The sequence below is a fragment of the Haliotis cracherodii genome, unplaced genomic scaffold, assembly GCF_022045235.1.
Source record: "Haliotis cracherodii isolate W230 unplaced genomic scaffold, xgHalCrac1.p SCAF_8, whole genome shotgun sequence".
NCBI classification, from domain to species: domain Eukaryota; kingdom Metazoa; phylum Mollusca; class Gastropoda; order Lepetellida; family Haliotidae; genus Haliotis; species Haliotis cracherodii.
In genome coordinates this window covers 35,123,011-35,138,761 of record NW_027266341.1, presented here as the reverse complement: position 1 = coordinate 35,138,761, position 15,751 = coordinate 35,123,011, and the positions used below count along the sequence as shown (strand labels likewise).

At 38.4% G+C, this 15,751-nt stretch overlaps 1 protein-coding gene across 3 annotated transcripts in view; it reads left to right on the top strand.

Annotated features, from left to right (window-relative positions):
* Nucleotides 1-302: 302 nt before the first annotated feature.
* Nucleotides 303-15,751, top strand: part of LOC139449418 (cell surface glycoprotein 1-like) — a 28,051-nt gene continuing 12,602 nt past the window's right edge. Inside the window, exon 1 of one of the 3 annotated variants that reach the window (XM_071230801.1) lies at nucleotides 303-792. In XM_071230801.1, the coding sequence (XP_071086902.1) occupies nucleotides 723-792 (70 nt within the window). In that variant the 5' untranslated portion in view covers nucleotides 303-722. Of the gene's footprint in view, nucleotides 793-5,435; nucleotides 5,792-15,751 lie in introns of those variants that run through there. The other 2 variants (XM_071230800.1, XM_071230802.1) reach the window with 2 other exon arrangements.

The window sequence follows — 15,751 nt, the reverse complement described above, 5'->3', positions numbered from 1 at the left end:
GAATGTCTTGTTTCGTCCAATCAACAACACCAAAAGAATAGGAAAGGACGGGTACAGCAGAAGTATTTGTGGCTTTGACTATATTGCGGGCCTTCAGCTCTGAACTCCAGATTTGCTTATGTCTACATTTGTACTATGCCCGAAGGTTTTCCTTGAGTTTGTTCCTAACCTGCATCCCTAAGTTCGTATGGGCTTGACCTCCCACGAGATTGTCAATAACTCCTCCCCCAAGTAAATTTACTGATCTTATCCGTTCTATCTTGCCACGTTTCAGATGAAGATGTCGCAAAAGGACTCCGATATTATAAAAAGGGACTCGACAATGAGAATATGTTTTTAGTGTGGATCCTCCACTGGCAATAACGTCAAGGTCATCCATTTGAAGGCGGTGAGTAAGAGGTGTTGGTGATCTGTGCTGAGGAGGTCCATGATGATAACCTTCCTTCCAGCAAAAAGCTTCAAGGATTGAGTGACAAGGGACTGAAAGAACCGCCCTGAAATATTCCTACTGACTAGCAACATATAATCACCTTGCCAGTTTGAGGGTGTATTTGTATATGGATATTGTAATGAAAAATAATGAAAATAAACTGTGATATACATCAATGTATACGCTCTTTTAGGCTATGTACCTAATTTGGTGAACCCTGAATTATTTACTCTTTGCTTTGGAGACGCCCCACCACCCCACCCTCTTAATCCGGAATGAGCAAGGCACCTGCATGACCGACGGTAACCTCCTAAACGCCAGATGCCCCAGTTGTCAGTCAGCTCCGACCAGGATTAGTCAAGGTTGGTCTGTCAAGTAATAGTTACGTGTTTACCCTTCATTAAGTTGCCGTAACTTGACATACGATGGACAAATAAGCAGGAAGTGGTACTCGGTTTCAACACAGTCTAATTTACAAAATTTGCATTTTCTTAAATTTCTTGGGATTTTAAAATGACGTCCATTCTTAATTTCCAAAGTATGACAACTCAATCTGAATCTCGTCCTACACAAGCCCCTGTACTCATTGCGTACCTTGTTGTACTTGGCTAGATGTTCAGTGCTTTGAGTAACCCGAAAAGTGTTCTGTGCATGACAGCGTTCGTGTTTTTTAGTAAGACATTCGTTGTCATACCATGGGGAGTCACTATGCCTTTTACATCTATTCTCCTTTTTGAACACACAAGCGGCAGACAGAATAGCATCTGTCAGTAGAGTCACTGCAGTAGATGCATCTGAGAGTGAACATAAAGCTGCACGTTCTAGCATATCAGTGATACATGGCGATGCTATATTCATCATGAATGTCTCACGAAGTTTATCAGTCCATATGTACTTATAGTGTAACTGTCTATTCTCAGGTTCGAACGCATCCCCCTTATGATGAATGCTCACACGGATTGGTAAATGATCACTTTCTGAGCGGGACATTATGTCAAAGTCTGCAATATGTTGAAATATATCTGTTGATGCTAACGCATAGTCTATGACGCTGCATCCCAGATATCCTACGCGGTATCCTACGAAAGTGAAGTGGCCGGAGTTTGCCCCAACCCTTCCATTGATAATATGGATGTCCAGAAGTGAGCACATTTCCAGGAGAGATCTACCGAACGTATTCACCTACTGGTCGCTAGATATTCGTGGCATATCGAACTTGGTTAAAAGGTTGGTATAATGTTCATCCCCTTCCACATAGTGAATGATATCATCTCCAATATAGTCTTGTTCTGTGCCATTTCTGCTGTTTAAGTCCCCGAATAATAAAATAGAAACATCTGGATACTTTTCCAACACACTAAGTGATAAGTTCAAAAGTAAGTCTACACCTTTGCGACTATCTTTGTCATCATACCATGACGAGCCTTCTGGCTGAATATATCTAAAAACACATAAGATATTTACAGGTAAGTCACAACTTAATATGTCCTTGTCAAACAACACGGTTACTGCATTATCCCCAACCTTAACATCAAGAATGTACTTCGCTAATTGTGCTTTAACTAAAACTATTATTCCCCCAGAATATCGACCATACTGAGATAACTTATTTGCTGGTAGAGAAATGATCTTATAGTCGGGAAAATGAGTGCTAATGAAACCGATTTCTGACGTCCATGTTTTATATATCGCGATGACCTCATGGCTGTATATGAAAGTACAAAAGTCACTATCCTTAAGTTTACTCAGTAACCCTCCAATATTCCAGGAGAGAAATCTACAGGTGTTGGGTAAAGCATCACGGTCACGGTGCAAAATATTATGTAAACCTCCCGCCCTTCAAAAGATCTGTTCTCGCCTCCCTTCGTTCTGGTTCTCTGAAGCTAGACGTTGAAACCGACAGGCTAAGTATCCCGGCTTATAGACGTTATTGTCCCTTCTGTGTTGACACTCCTGCCGACGAAAAACACTTTCTCCTTGAGTATCCAGTCGATATTCGCTACAATGATTTAACAAATTATTTTCTATGAACTGTATTCATGGTATAATATGACTATTCCAAACAATCCCAACGCCGGTATACTGTATCATCCAAAGGTAAAATGTGTTTAAAATACGTGCTCGCAGAAAGTTTTATTACAATTAAGTACAATGTTCTTTTTATCGGTCATGCAGTTCAATCTATTATGTAATGCTACTACTGTCTCGTTTCAGCCTATTTGTTTGCTTCGCAAAATGTGTGAATTTTATATATGGGTTTTTCACCATAAGAATCAGCAAGGCTGTAATTTTGACTCGAACGCCTGACAGACAATAGATACACACACAGGATGTATAATCTTGTCAAATGTATATGTGAACGCAGATTTGTCCATGTATGTATGTATGTATGTAAGTATGTATGTATGTCAGTATGTCAGTATGTCAGTATGTATGTATGTATGTATGTATGTATGTATGTATGTATGTATGTATGTATGTATGTATGTATGTATGTGACTGTATGAAGGTACAATATCTGTTTATTTGAATGTGTATAATATGTAATCGGGTATATGAATAAATATGTGGATTGCCTTTAAATGTAACCTTAGAACCAACGTATTGAGATATGCATTTATGCATGTGTGTATATGTGCCTATGTGTCTGCATATGTATGTAGGGATAATTATGTATATTTGCATGTGTGTAGGGATGCGAGCACGTTTAGGTGTGTGCTGAATTTGCATATATATCTGTATGTATGAGTTTTCGCTAAATTGTGTGCGTGTGTGTGTGCGTGTGTGCACGTGCGTGCCCAAATCTGTGTGAATGTGGGCATGCATGCTAAGGTGAAATGTATGGAATGGGCATGTGCCCTGTTCGATGCATATATATGTGCTTACGTATGCGCACATATATAAATATGTGGTTCATGTGGGGAAGGGCTCCTTCGTGATTTTATAATTATATGTACCAATCTTGCTTTTATGCATGTAATGACACGTTATTCTTATATCATCCTTTGTATAATGGTATGTCTCCTAAAGACAAAACTGGTCTTGCATGGTTCGTTCGTTCGTTCGTTCGTTCGTTCGTTCATTCACTTATTTCGAGAAAATACGCACGACATCCCAATAGGGGATAAATGGAAATATTAAATGTTCTGTAGCTTACGCACGCTGGTGTGATGTACAGCGTGGTTTACAACAGGGCTGTTCGTTGTGTCCCTTACTTTTTAATCAGTGATCAATGATCTCATGCAGACGATTTTGTTTTAATAGCTATAAGTGAAAACGAGCTGAATATTTTGTTAGATAGTCTACATGACTGGTGTGTTTGCAACTAAATGACTATAAATAGTGCCATGTCAGGTATTGCATTTTAGACGTCCTTCGGTGGTGAGAACTAATATTTTGTTTTCATGCTGAGATGTTAAGTTAGAAAATGTTGGTTGCTATAATTAATTAGGTTTGCTTGTAACTGAGCATTTTGATTATGCTCGTATGTCCATCCGTGGCAAATTCAGCGAGCAGAGTCCTTGGGTTGCTTTGCACAAACTATAAACTCCTGGGTGAAGTGCAGTATCAAACCTATTCTAAGCTTTGTCAGTCTATGGTATGGTCTGCTATTGAATATAGTGTTGCAATATGAGGTACTCATAATATTTCACTTATAAAATATTCTTTTGTATAAGTTAGCTCGAATTTGAAACTAATAACATTTTTTTGTGGAGTAACGCTTTTGCTCAACAAAAGAAACGAAATTTTAATTTATGAGTACATGTACACTTTTTCTGACCTTAGCCGTGAACATTAAAAATGTAAATACACAACCCTTTTGTTGTGTCACAAGTAACAAACTTTATGTATAAATGGTTGGTTGCAAATCAGCGGAAACAAGCCGTAGGAAAAACGAATGGTAGAACTAGCACAGGTGGTAATGAGCTTCGCACATATTCAACTCTTAAAAATGAATTCGTAACGAATTCAATGTGCAACGTAACATAGTCCGATCTCAATGAAAGGCATTGACACTTTTTAGATTTGGTACTGTTCCACTAAGAGTCGAAACTGGAAGATATGAGCCATGTCTTTTATCTGAGAGAAAATGCTTTTATTGTAAAGATTTGATTGCACTGTCCTTGATGCTCTGATGAAAGAAACCGCCCTTTTAACAAATGCACACACATAATATACTATTCATGTCCTTTTATGATGTTGAGAAAGTTGAGTTTCTTTTGTCGCATCCTGAAATGGCAATTTGACCTGCTTGAATATCTTGAAACAACGTATGTCACTTTGTATATACATGTCTAATATTCACCTAACTGTAAATTAGCTCCAGTATTAAATGTTTAGTTAATTTTTCTTTTCTTGTATCTTACGTAAAATACTCTCTCATAACGTCTTTGAGAGGCATTTAGAAGTTGGAGTTCTAAGTAAGATTAAGATATATGGATGAAAAACTTCTTTACAATTATGAGTCCTAACACTGTTCTCAAGCAAGTGAACAACTTCCTTGTTCCAATATACTTGCTTGACAACCGTGTCAGAACCTACACCGAAACGTCGCTCCTAATTGTAATAAGAAGTTGTTCATCCCTACACTTTATCCTTACTTAGTATTCTCTCGTAGTTCCACATGGAACGGCTCAGCATTCTAATGTATTTTATCTCGTGTATTATTTGTTTGTATCATATGTTGAGGTGAGACTTAAGTAATCTATCTGTCCGCCTGGTTGACCAATCCTACTGAGTAAGGAGATGTGAAAACTACATGAAATGGTCTTAGGGTGGGACAGCATCGCACGCCATGTTGAAAAGCGACGTCTCAAAGTTAGCACCAGGACTTTATAACCTTGATTGCAAAGTTTAGTGCCATGTGTATTATTTTATATAGTTTCTGTTTGATTATTCAGCAAGACTAGACAGAAACGAGTGTTTCTCTTCATGGTTGGTTGGCTACATACACGAAGTCTCACACTCGTGTAGATGAGGGGATGCACTCGTTTCCCATGTCAAATGGTATATATATGGACTTAAACCTTATGCAAAATATATTGACCATAAAAGGCAGTTGACCGTTTTCATAAGCCAATGAAACAAATTCAGCATATATGTTTCCACATTTTCCCACCAATTCAAATAGAAATTACAGATTATGTAAGCTATATGAATATCATTAGTTGAATGTATAAATACACCCTTGTGACAGAAACTCGGATAGTTCTCCAATAATCATTTCTTCGTCGGTGTCCTGCACGTGAATCCTTAGAAAGATGGAAGCTCCCGCCTATCAAGTTTCTCGTCAATACAATTGCTTGTATCACAGCGGTAAGACATATCCGGCGTCGTATGAAACCCCAGGCAGTATTTCAGGTAGGCGTTTAAAATATATATAAGACTTTGGTTATTTACAATTTACAACAATACAGTGCATAAATTGTATTTACCAAGAGGACTTGATTTATTATTGAAAACTTAGATACATTGTTTGACAAATATTTCAAACTGCTGAATTTTAAAGACAATTTGCGTATTGTGATAACATCCATGTGACCAATCGTTTTCAAAATACTTGCATGTACTTGGAAAAGTACATGATTTGTTGGCATCAGTGCACAAGACTGATTGTCAAATTTTCCCTTTTTCCCATGAAAAAACCCGTAACCACTTGAATACGGTTTCTTTCAAACACATTGTTAAATTTATTGCTTAAAATAAAAGTGACAAGTTCTCTTCCTTATTCATAAGAAATCTCTGCTAAAAGCAGAGTCGATTGTACGATTCCGACTATAAAACATGGGATCTTATCGTACATGTCAAAATAAGGAACTGCATCAGATAAATCTTTTATCGCTGATGCGTCAAATTTGGAAATGCCCACCACATGTCAAGCGTGAAACGTTTTGAAAGCATTAATATGGCCTTGAATGTTGCAAAAAATTATTTAACCACGAGGTGCTTGTGAGTGTTCGGGACACAACACATTACCTTGCCTTACACCAGCTTCAGATAATGGCTTAGATACAGATCGACAGTATGTGGTGGGATTGTCCTGAATTTACGCAGGTGTGATATCATAGCCCCAATAAATGCATTACCTTTTGAATTATCATTAAAAAATTAAGATACCGGCACTCAATGTTATTCTCGTGAATAACATTGTGCACCTTTGTTGTCTGCTCCAAGCATTGGATGTCTGCCAATGTCACGGATTGAAGTCGTTATGACAATGTCAGCATTTACACATGTGCAGAAATTAAGGAATAAAGGAATACAGGAATAAAGGCTATTCATCAGCGGTTTTCATTCGAACATTTAACCACCATAACCATAACCAGTTGATTTTTCCTGCAGGCTAAAAGAGACCGCGTCAATAGAGAAGGGCCGATCCCCTTGTGAAAAGACGTTGTACAAGTTAACATCTAAGATAGCCCGATACCGCGTCGAATCATGAACCTTTGAACTCTGCTCAGTGGGAAAATAAGTTTCATCCTAAAAATTAATAATAATAAAAAAAATAAAAAAAAAAAAATAAATAAATAAATAAATAAATAAATAAATAAATAAAATAAAATAAAATAAAATAAAATAAAATAAAATAATAACAATAATAATAATAATGTACTGCTGGACACCGTGAGTGTCAACCAGGCGAAGTGCCATTTCAAATCGACCTAGACTCAACTTTTCAAGGAGAGGCTATCTGAACGACCATTCTATCGAGTATATGTGCAGTGTGTTGAGAAGCCCAGCAACCCTGCAGAATCCTTCGCTTGGATGAAGTCGGCTGGCCTGAAAAGTGAAACAGAAGGATTTCTGTTTGCTCCTCGGGACCAGTCACTTCCCACTCGAAACTGTCAATGTGTGATTTTGCAACAAAATGTAAATATGAAATGGGGTGGCTCGATAATTTTGTTACCGTCTTCGCCATGCTTGTGGTTTGTACGACCAAGAATATGTAGAGGGCGTCATGAAAAATGATAAATACAAAATTCTTTGGAACAGGCCCTTTACAGCCTCAGACGTATCCAGGACAACAAACCTGATTTTGTCCTTTTTGATAAATCCAATGAAATCATTTATGTCATTGAATTTTCTGTCCCTTTGGACACTTATGTGATTGGCAAGATTGAGGAAAAACATGGCAAATATGAGGACCTCGCTTTCGAAATGTCATGCTTGCATCCCAAGTACCAAGCTGGCCGACTCCGAATTGTTCTCAGTGTACCTTCCAATCTTTTCATTGACATTGGGAGCGTGCCCGGGTTTGCTCCCAGGAATACAGCTCTTCTGACAATCTGAGTAATGCAGAAGGCTGCAGTGTTGGGGACTCGACATATTCTCCGTTCCGGGTAGGTTTGACAAGGCAGTGCTTCCTGGGAGAAGTCCCATTCGCTGTCTGGGCTGCGTGGAGAGGGGGCAAGGGCCCTGAGCTGATGATGAGCCTAACCAGACTGACTGTGCCAGGATCACCCAAACCCTCTTTGCTGCATCTTGTATTTTGATCTGTACATAATCATAATGATGATGAGTGAATTAAAATAAATAAATAAATGAATAAATGAACGAACGAACGAACGAACAAATAAATAAATAAATAAATAAATAAATAAATAAATAAATAAATAAATAAATAAATAAATAAATAAATAAATAAATAAATAAATAAATAAATAAATACCTTTTTTCTATGAATCAGTATCAAATATCATATAATCAATAATCTCGGCTTGCATTACTTAGCATCCAGATAGTTCTTTGTGGAATCTTATAGTCTAATGACACATTTTAAACCCATAACCAAGGGCCAGGAAAACTAAGTGATAGTGATTCATATACACATGATATGGTCAGAATCCCACAACGTACTCTGCTTTCAACAGAGTGACCCAATGAAAGGTTAGCATTTCTATTATCATGAGACTTTATATAACTGTCATAGAAGTATAACACTAAAAAGGTATCAACAAGTTCAGTGAACACAATACGTAACTTCATGGAGTTACATTCCAGACATCTTCCTCCGGCGATTTCACAAAACTAAGGTAGTAGAGTAGGTAGCTAAGCAGATTAAGTACTCAGCCGAAATGCCGTCGAGAAACCTTATAGCCAACTTCCCGTGGCAAGCGTGTCCAACAGCCTAGATCAAGGCCTAGTTTCTACCCTTGACACATCAAGACCACTTTTCTTGGCTCGACCCTGGCGCCACCACGCGTTGATCATGACTTGTGCCCTTTGTAATGAAAACGCGATATCCAATCAGATCGCTGTTCTTATCTCGGATGGCTTCACAGCGATGGCGACTGTGACGAACTAGTCGGTCAGATAACGAAAACATTCGCGATTTCATCCGTGATAGACAGATAATCACAGGCAATCACTGGGATGAAAAAAGACACATTCGTGTCAACAAAGACAGGCAGCGGTAAATCACTTACGTACGAACATGTGGATGTTGATTTTGTGAAACGTTCTCTGATTGGACTATTGATATTTGCGATAGTCTAATCATATTTAAAGGGGCACTGATCTAACGCCATTCCCCGGACTGGTTGTTGCCTTTGTTATTATTTTTTTCCCCCGTGAGTACCCGGATGATACGCAACGCAACTGAGCGTGACCAGAGACTGGGCTACCGTCTGCAAGGACAGCTAAATAAACTTGGAGGCTGGAGGCAATATTTGTTTTACGCATTTTTGCATAAACACTGATTGGTTAACTGTGATCTATAAAGATTCGACAAAGGGCGCATGTTAAATAATTTCTTCAGCCTAAACAAACTGACAAAAAGAACGGCGGAGCTCATCGGAAGTCGTCATTTGGAAATACCCCAGATGGTTATAGTTTAATACTAAAAAAAGTATCCATGCAGTGAAAGCATTTTCGGATTTCGGATTGCATAATACGATTACTACTCCCTTGTTGTCATCCAGATTTTCTCGTATAACCCTACACTTGTGTATTTGTCGTCATTCACTTGATGCTCAGTTAATGAATTTATTACAGGTACAATTATTGGTAGCACCACTTAGATTACCTGACAAAGGTTCTCATTTGGCATTTATTGTGTCTGGGGTAATTATTCAATCTAAATCCAGGTTTGAAGTGAGGTTATGTAATATGCACGTGGCAGCCCAGCAAGAGACTTTTTTTTGTAAATCAACGGATCGTTCCTAGTCATCAAAGGATTAACAGAAAATACGTTGATTGATTAATCACTGTTATCTTGCACAGTGGGTATGTCAAAAGTGAGTGTTTACATGTCTAGGTTTACTAAAACAAAGGGAATACACTCATATCATGGCGTGAAGTGCCGATGTAAAAACAACATACAATTTGTTCAAAGGGTTAACTGATAATACGTTGATTGGTTGCTCATTGTTATCTAACTCAATGGATTTTTTAGGAACCGTCGACGTAATGAAAATAGTTGTCACGTGGCCTTTCTCAGCCGACCCTTGAGACTTGACACCCGAAACGATATATATCTTTTAGAATATTTGATAGTTACAGAGACACGTGACATCGAACCGATTCGTTCTTGTTTTTCTACGTCTTGGTTGGGAAATTCTTCAATGCTTGATAGACGTTGTTTTCACAGGTCTTTTCCTTTGTTAGAGTGTATAGATTACCGTCAATTTGTAAAATGTGATTCTCTCAGGCAATTTATAAAATGTGTAAATATTTCAGTCATTTTGACTAAAAAATCTGTCCAGATTGATTAAGACGATCAAAAGGGCCTACAAACATCACAACAGATTATTATGTAGGATTAGAAGCCAAACAACATAGAAATGTACTTTTCAACGTAACATTTTCAGTCTCTTGGTGATGACATTAAACATCAAAATTTTTGGAATATGTTATCATAATAATACAGATGGAAATGTTTTTCAGTCACTTTGTAAAATAACTGAATATTTAGACGTTTAATAAATATGTTACACATTTTGACAGTAAAAAAATATACACACTATAAAAAAAGCAATGCTCAGGTGAAATATTTACTTTGTGTTGCAAGTCAAAATAGTGTAAACGAAAATCGCAAAATTACCAAGCAAGTGACTTATCAAAACTTCGTCACCATTACCGATGCTACCCACAAAGATACCTACATTTCCTTATTATCTCGAAAACTGGATTTCATTTTGTTGATCAATGTGACCATAGGCCCTTATTACTACCGGTATCCATAAAAGTGACCCATGCGCTTACGAATGGCGCAACAGAGGTCGCGAACTAGTCGAGATTTCTGCTCTACATCCGGGTACTCACTGGGAAAAAACAATAACAAAGGCAACAACCAGTCCCGGGGAATTGCGTTAGATCAGTGCCCCTTTAACACATGAAAATGTGCTTGATGTGCAAATACTTGGATTAAAAGGCTAGTGGACGCTCTTGCCTCGGGAAGATGCCTTATAACAGTGCCGCGAGAGATCTGGAGTATTGCTAAAGACAGCGTAAAATGTATACGACTGTCACCGGGTCGTAAAACCAGTCTAATGACCATACCGCTTCCCTCTCCGGCGTCGTCACCGTTCGGCAAACTCCGGCGGTCGTCGTTGTCATGTAGCTTCACACCCAAGGTAATTGGTGACCCGAAAATTATATTATCTAGCGCATTTTATTTTAATCGCATACTTTTATCAAGTATTGATTTGATATATGTTATCTTATATATGTTTGTTACCTTATCCATGTATGAAAATGTTTTAGTAACTTTGATTTTCACACAGTAGCACGATTATCTAGAACTGGTCGATATTATTCGTGTTTTTATGGTCATTTTGGAGGTAAATCTGTAGTGGAACAGTTGGACAGCATATGTTAAGCGCTTTATTTGGTATTTACATCTTCCGTTTTGGTTTAGTACTTAGTTTGCTATTTGTTTTTTTCACAATGAAAAGACGCTTTGTTTCGCTCGCCATTCTATACCAATCCCCTCCTTACCCAGAGAGGCTGCTTTCTCCGAGGTCCGCGTGTGTCATGATAAAAAAAAACAAACTCTTGGCGAAATACTGTGGCTTTACGCCCAGGTATCGCGAGCCGTTTTCGGGTCGTCTTGCCACTGGTTGGATCAGGTCGATAATTAGGTTATTGGGGAGTTTTCTATCTGATACTGACTTACTCTGGTGGTATTGAGATAAAACTTAATAGCTAGGCTTTCATATTTCGCACCCACTTTCCCAACTATCCGTGGGAAACAAACTTTCCCGCGATTGTTTAGTTTAGATCAAGTACCTATGTACCATTTGGAGTGAAGTTACTCTTTTGGTCAAGTACCCCTTTCAATGACTGTAAGGCTGGATACTCCTCAGGTCAAGCACCTTGTATTTTGGGGAATTTTAGAATTCCCTTGCCCAGTCAAAGTGACTGAGCCTTTCGTCTAGACTATTTTGCTATTCAGAAGTTTTTCGTCTATTTTATTGTTCAACTGATTTATTTTAGTGACAGATCCGTTGTGTTTATTTCCAGCTCTATAACCCAGCCGAAGCAGAAGTTATTCACTCATTAGAGTGTTGAGTTAGTTGGTGGCAATCAAATCTCAGGTCAGTAAAAATATACACCCCCTATATGTAAATAGAGAAAAGGAGCGTCACTCGCCATCTTGCTGGTTTGTCTACATTCTATATCCAGGTCGACTTTTTTATGGTACACTTATTGGCAAGCACATTTCTGGTCGTTGATTGGTGGATACCACATTTCTACACATGTACAAGTCATCTGAATTGGATTAATATCCCTTACTTACCGAAATATCGACAGTTTATTACTGACCAACAACAAGTTCCTGTGAATCAAATTAATTCCCACCCCCACCCCCCCCCGAAAAGAAAAAAAACCCCCAAAATCAATAAAAATAAAAATCAACAAATAAAAACAAACAACCACACACACACAAGTAACTAAATGTATATTTAGATAAATATATAACCCAGAAAAAATAAAGGAGAGAAAAAAATAAATAAAACATACATAAACAAATAAACATTAAAACCTAGAGGAATATGAAAATGTGTAATGCTAAAGCACGAAGACACGATAAACTGTACCAACATTTAAATGTGCCCCGTTATGCATGCTTTACCTGGGTTACATACGGGTGATCTACGTTAGAAATAAGCATGCAAATTACACTAATACGCGATATTTCATGAGAAAATATCATATCTCCGTTAAAACATAAAACCAATATTTATGAGTCTACATATTGATATAAGACTTTATCACTGTATCCAATTCCAAAATTTTAGATGTAAACTTTCGGACAGTTCAGTTCAAAATTCTTCAACCTTTAATACATCACAGGATTTGTAACTAGACGACGGGAATCTGCAGTCTTGACTGTGTGTTTTCTTTGATGAGAATGTTTCTCACCGACCTTAGCGTGTAGGGGTGTGATATCCTGGGCAGGAAATGACAGTGTTTTGACATTAATTAACGTGTTGGACATCCCTAATTAACCTTTACTAATTCATGTTAAACCAACACACGATGTTTTCTGGAAGTGGACAATCGCGAATGCCATAGGGCTGACACGACACATGTTAATAACTGTCCTAGAACTTCTAAAGTTACTAAACAATCTTTATACCTAACGACTAGCATATAAACTAAACATCGTCTCTATCAGAAGCCAGCTAAACAACCAAACAATCAAATTTCAAAAACAAACCAAATTCTTAGGACTTATTTTCAATGAACATCTCACCTGGGATGCTCACATCCAAAACCTAACAACTAAATTCAGTAAAGACCTAAACACCCTAAGATGCCTAACTGGCTCTAGCTGAGGAGTTTGAATACTATTCCTGTTGTTTTTTATGAGTTAAGGGAGAAGCCCCATTTGTCAGCCCATTGTTGTATTTTATTTAGATATTTTTGGAGTAAATTTTGGGCCATTTTAATGCTTTTAGTGCGGATCATCCGCGAATTTAGATGTGTTTAGTTTAGGGGATAGGCCATCGAATAGATCGTTTATCATTATATTGAAGAGGGTGGGGCTGAGGATACTGCCCTGGGGAGTGCCATTTTCTAGGGGACATTGGTCCGATAGTGTTTGGTCTATACCCATGGTTGTTTTACGATTGTTTAGGAAGTCCTGGATGTAGTTTATTATCTGACCTTTGAGTCCTATTTTTTAAAGTTTTTGTATGAGCCCATCGTGCCATACCATGTCGAAAGCTTTAGAGAAGTCTAAGAAGATGCCTGTGGTATATTGTTTATTTAATTGTCCTCTCTTAATATCTTGCTCTAGTCGGGCGAGGTTATCTAGGGTTGAGCGGCCAGGAGTGAAACCGCTTTGATCTGGGTTTAGTACCTCAAATACAATCACACTGCCTCCCAATGCACATACCCTGAAACTAAATGTAAAAAATGCGCACAAACAGACTGCCCAGGCACATGCACACCCTGGTGCATCCACTGCAAATCCATCCAACACACTTCACTTTCAAACCAATGCCCACACAGACACACACTCACCCAGCAGGCCAACAAACACATAAATATAGACACGGCCAAAATCCAAACACGAAAATTTGCTACACCCGCATCCAAACCACTCCTCCCTACACCACACCCAAACACCATCCCACAAACAAACACCACACCCATAAACGACAGCTCTGTCTAGGGCCCCTACCGAGAAACTGCACCCACCTCACACACACAAGCAGCCACTCAACCAACCACGAACCCTCCCACATCTCAACATAGCCAAAACATCAACCCCTGCATGCAAAACAAACCGTAACACGACCCACATCCAAGCACCCTACAGCCCACATGGCAACAACACTCCCCCACAAGCAAGCACAACAACAAAACACAAACACTTAGAAATCCACAGCTACACCCATCCCGCAAACACCTACACAACCCTCCACATCACATGCCTCCCCTATGGAAACTCAAACAGCTAAACCTAATCTAACCGATGAGGAACATTTCCTTCACTACTGAGGAGACAATTGACACTACTCCAACTAAAACAAACCAAACTTCCCTCTCAGCCCCAAAAAGGAAGAAAAAACTAAACCGCAAAACTCCCCAACCAGCTAACACCCAAAACCTAAATAACCCCACCTTACTCCTAGTATACATGCATAGTCAAAACTCACCAAAAGCTAGCATGAAATCCTTCCACAAAGTAGCTTTCAATCTAAAATTAACCCATCTTCCCTTCTTCCTCTTTAACCTCCATCTAAAAGAAGTCACCGAATAAACTAAAAACTAAACACTAAATCACCAATCACCCGAACCCAATAATGGAAGGACTAAATATTTTTCAGTGGAACGCCAACGGACTCACCTTCCACGGCCATGAACTAAAAACTAAATTTAAACTAAATAAAGGCCCTCACATTGCTTGTATCCATGAAACCAAATTCTCAAAAAAATCGAAATTCACACTACCTAACTACAACTCAGTTAGAACTGACAGAGCCAAACCAAAAACATGAAGAGCCGCAGGAGGACTAATCATATTTATCAGGGAAGATATAAATTACGAAGAAATAAAAATAGACACGCCAAACCTAGAGGCCAACGGCATTAAAATCACATTATATAACCGAAAAATAAACATCATAAATATATACCACTGAGCGGAACAAAAAGTCCAACCTGAGGATCTAAACAAACTACTCAAAATAAGCGATAAATCTACTATATTCCTAGGAGACTTTAACGCTCACCATCATACATGGAGCATAGATGATAAAATAGATATTCATGGCAAATTAATTTCCGAATGGATAGAAACAAACGACCTAGAACTCCTAAATAACAACCAACCCACGAGGTACGATAAGATAAACAAAAAAATGTCGGCTATCGACCTAACCATATGCACCGCAGATCTAGCTCAAAGTACTCAATGGGAAGTGCACGACGTCCAGCTAGGTAGTGACCACTTCCCCATAAACATAACCATAGGAAATACAAACGTACCAATCCAAACAGAAAACCAAGAACCAAAATTCCATTACAATAAAGCTAACTGGGACCAATTCCAAGATATCTGCAACGAAGCTAACTTAAACGAAATAGAAAATAATGATCCAGAAACCTATTGTAGAAACCTAACAGACTATATAATAAACGCAGCCAAAACCTCCATCCCCTTCAAAACATCTAAGACAGGCTAGGCAAACCCACGGTACCATGGTGGAATGAGGAAATAGAACAGACTAGACGAAAACGTAAATCAGCCTTCAATAAAGTAAAACGCGACTACAAACATCTAAACATAGCCCACGAACTAAACCACCAGGTTAAAAAACTAGTCCAAATAGCCCAAAGTAGAGACTGGAAAAAAATCTGCGAAGG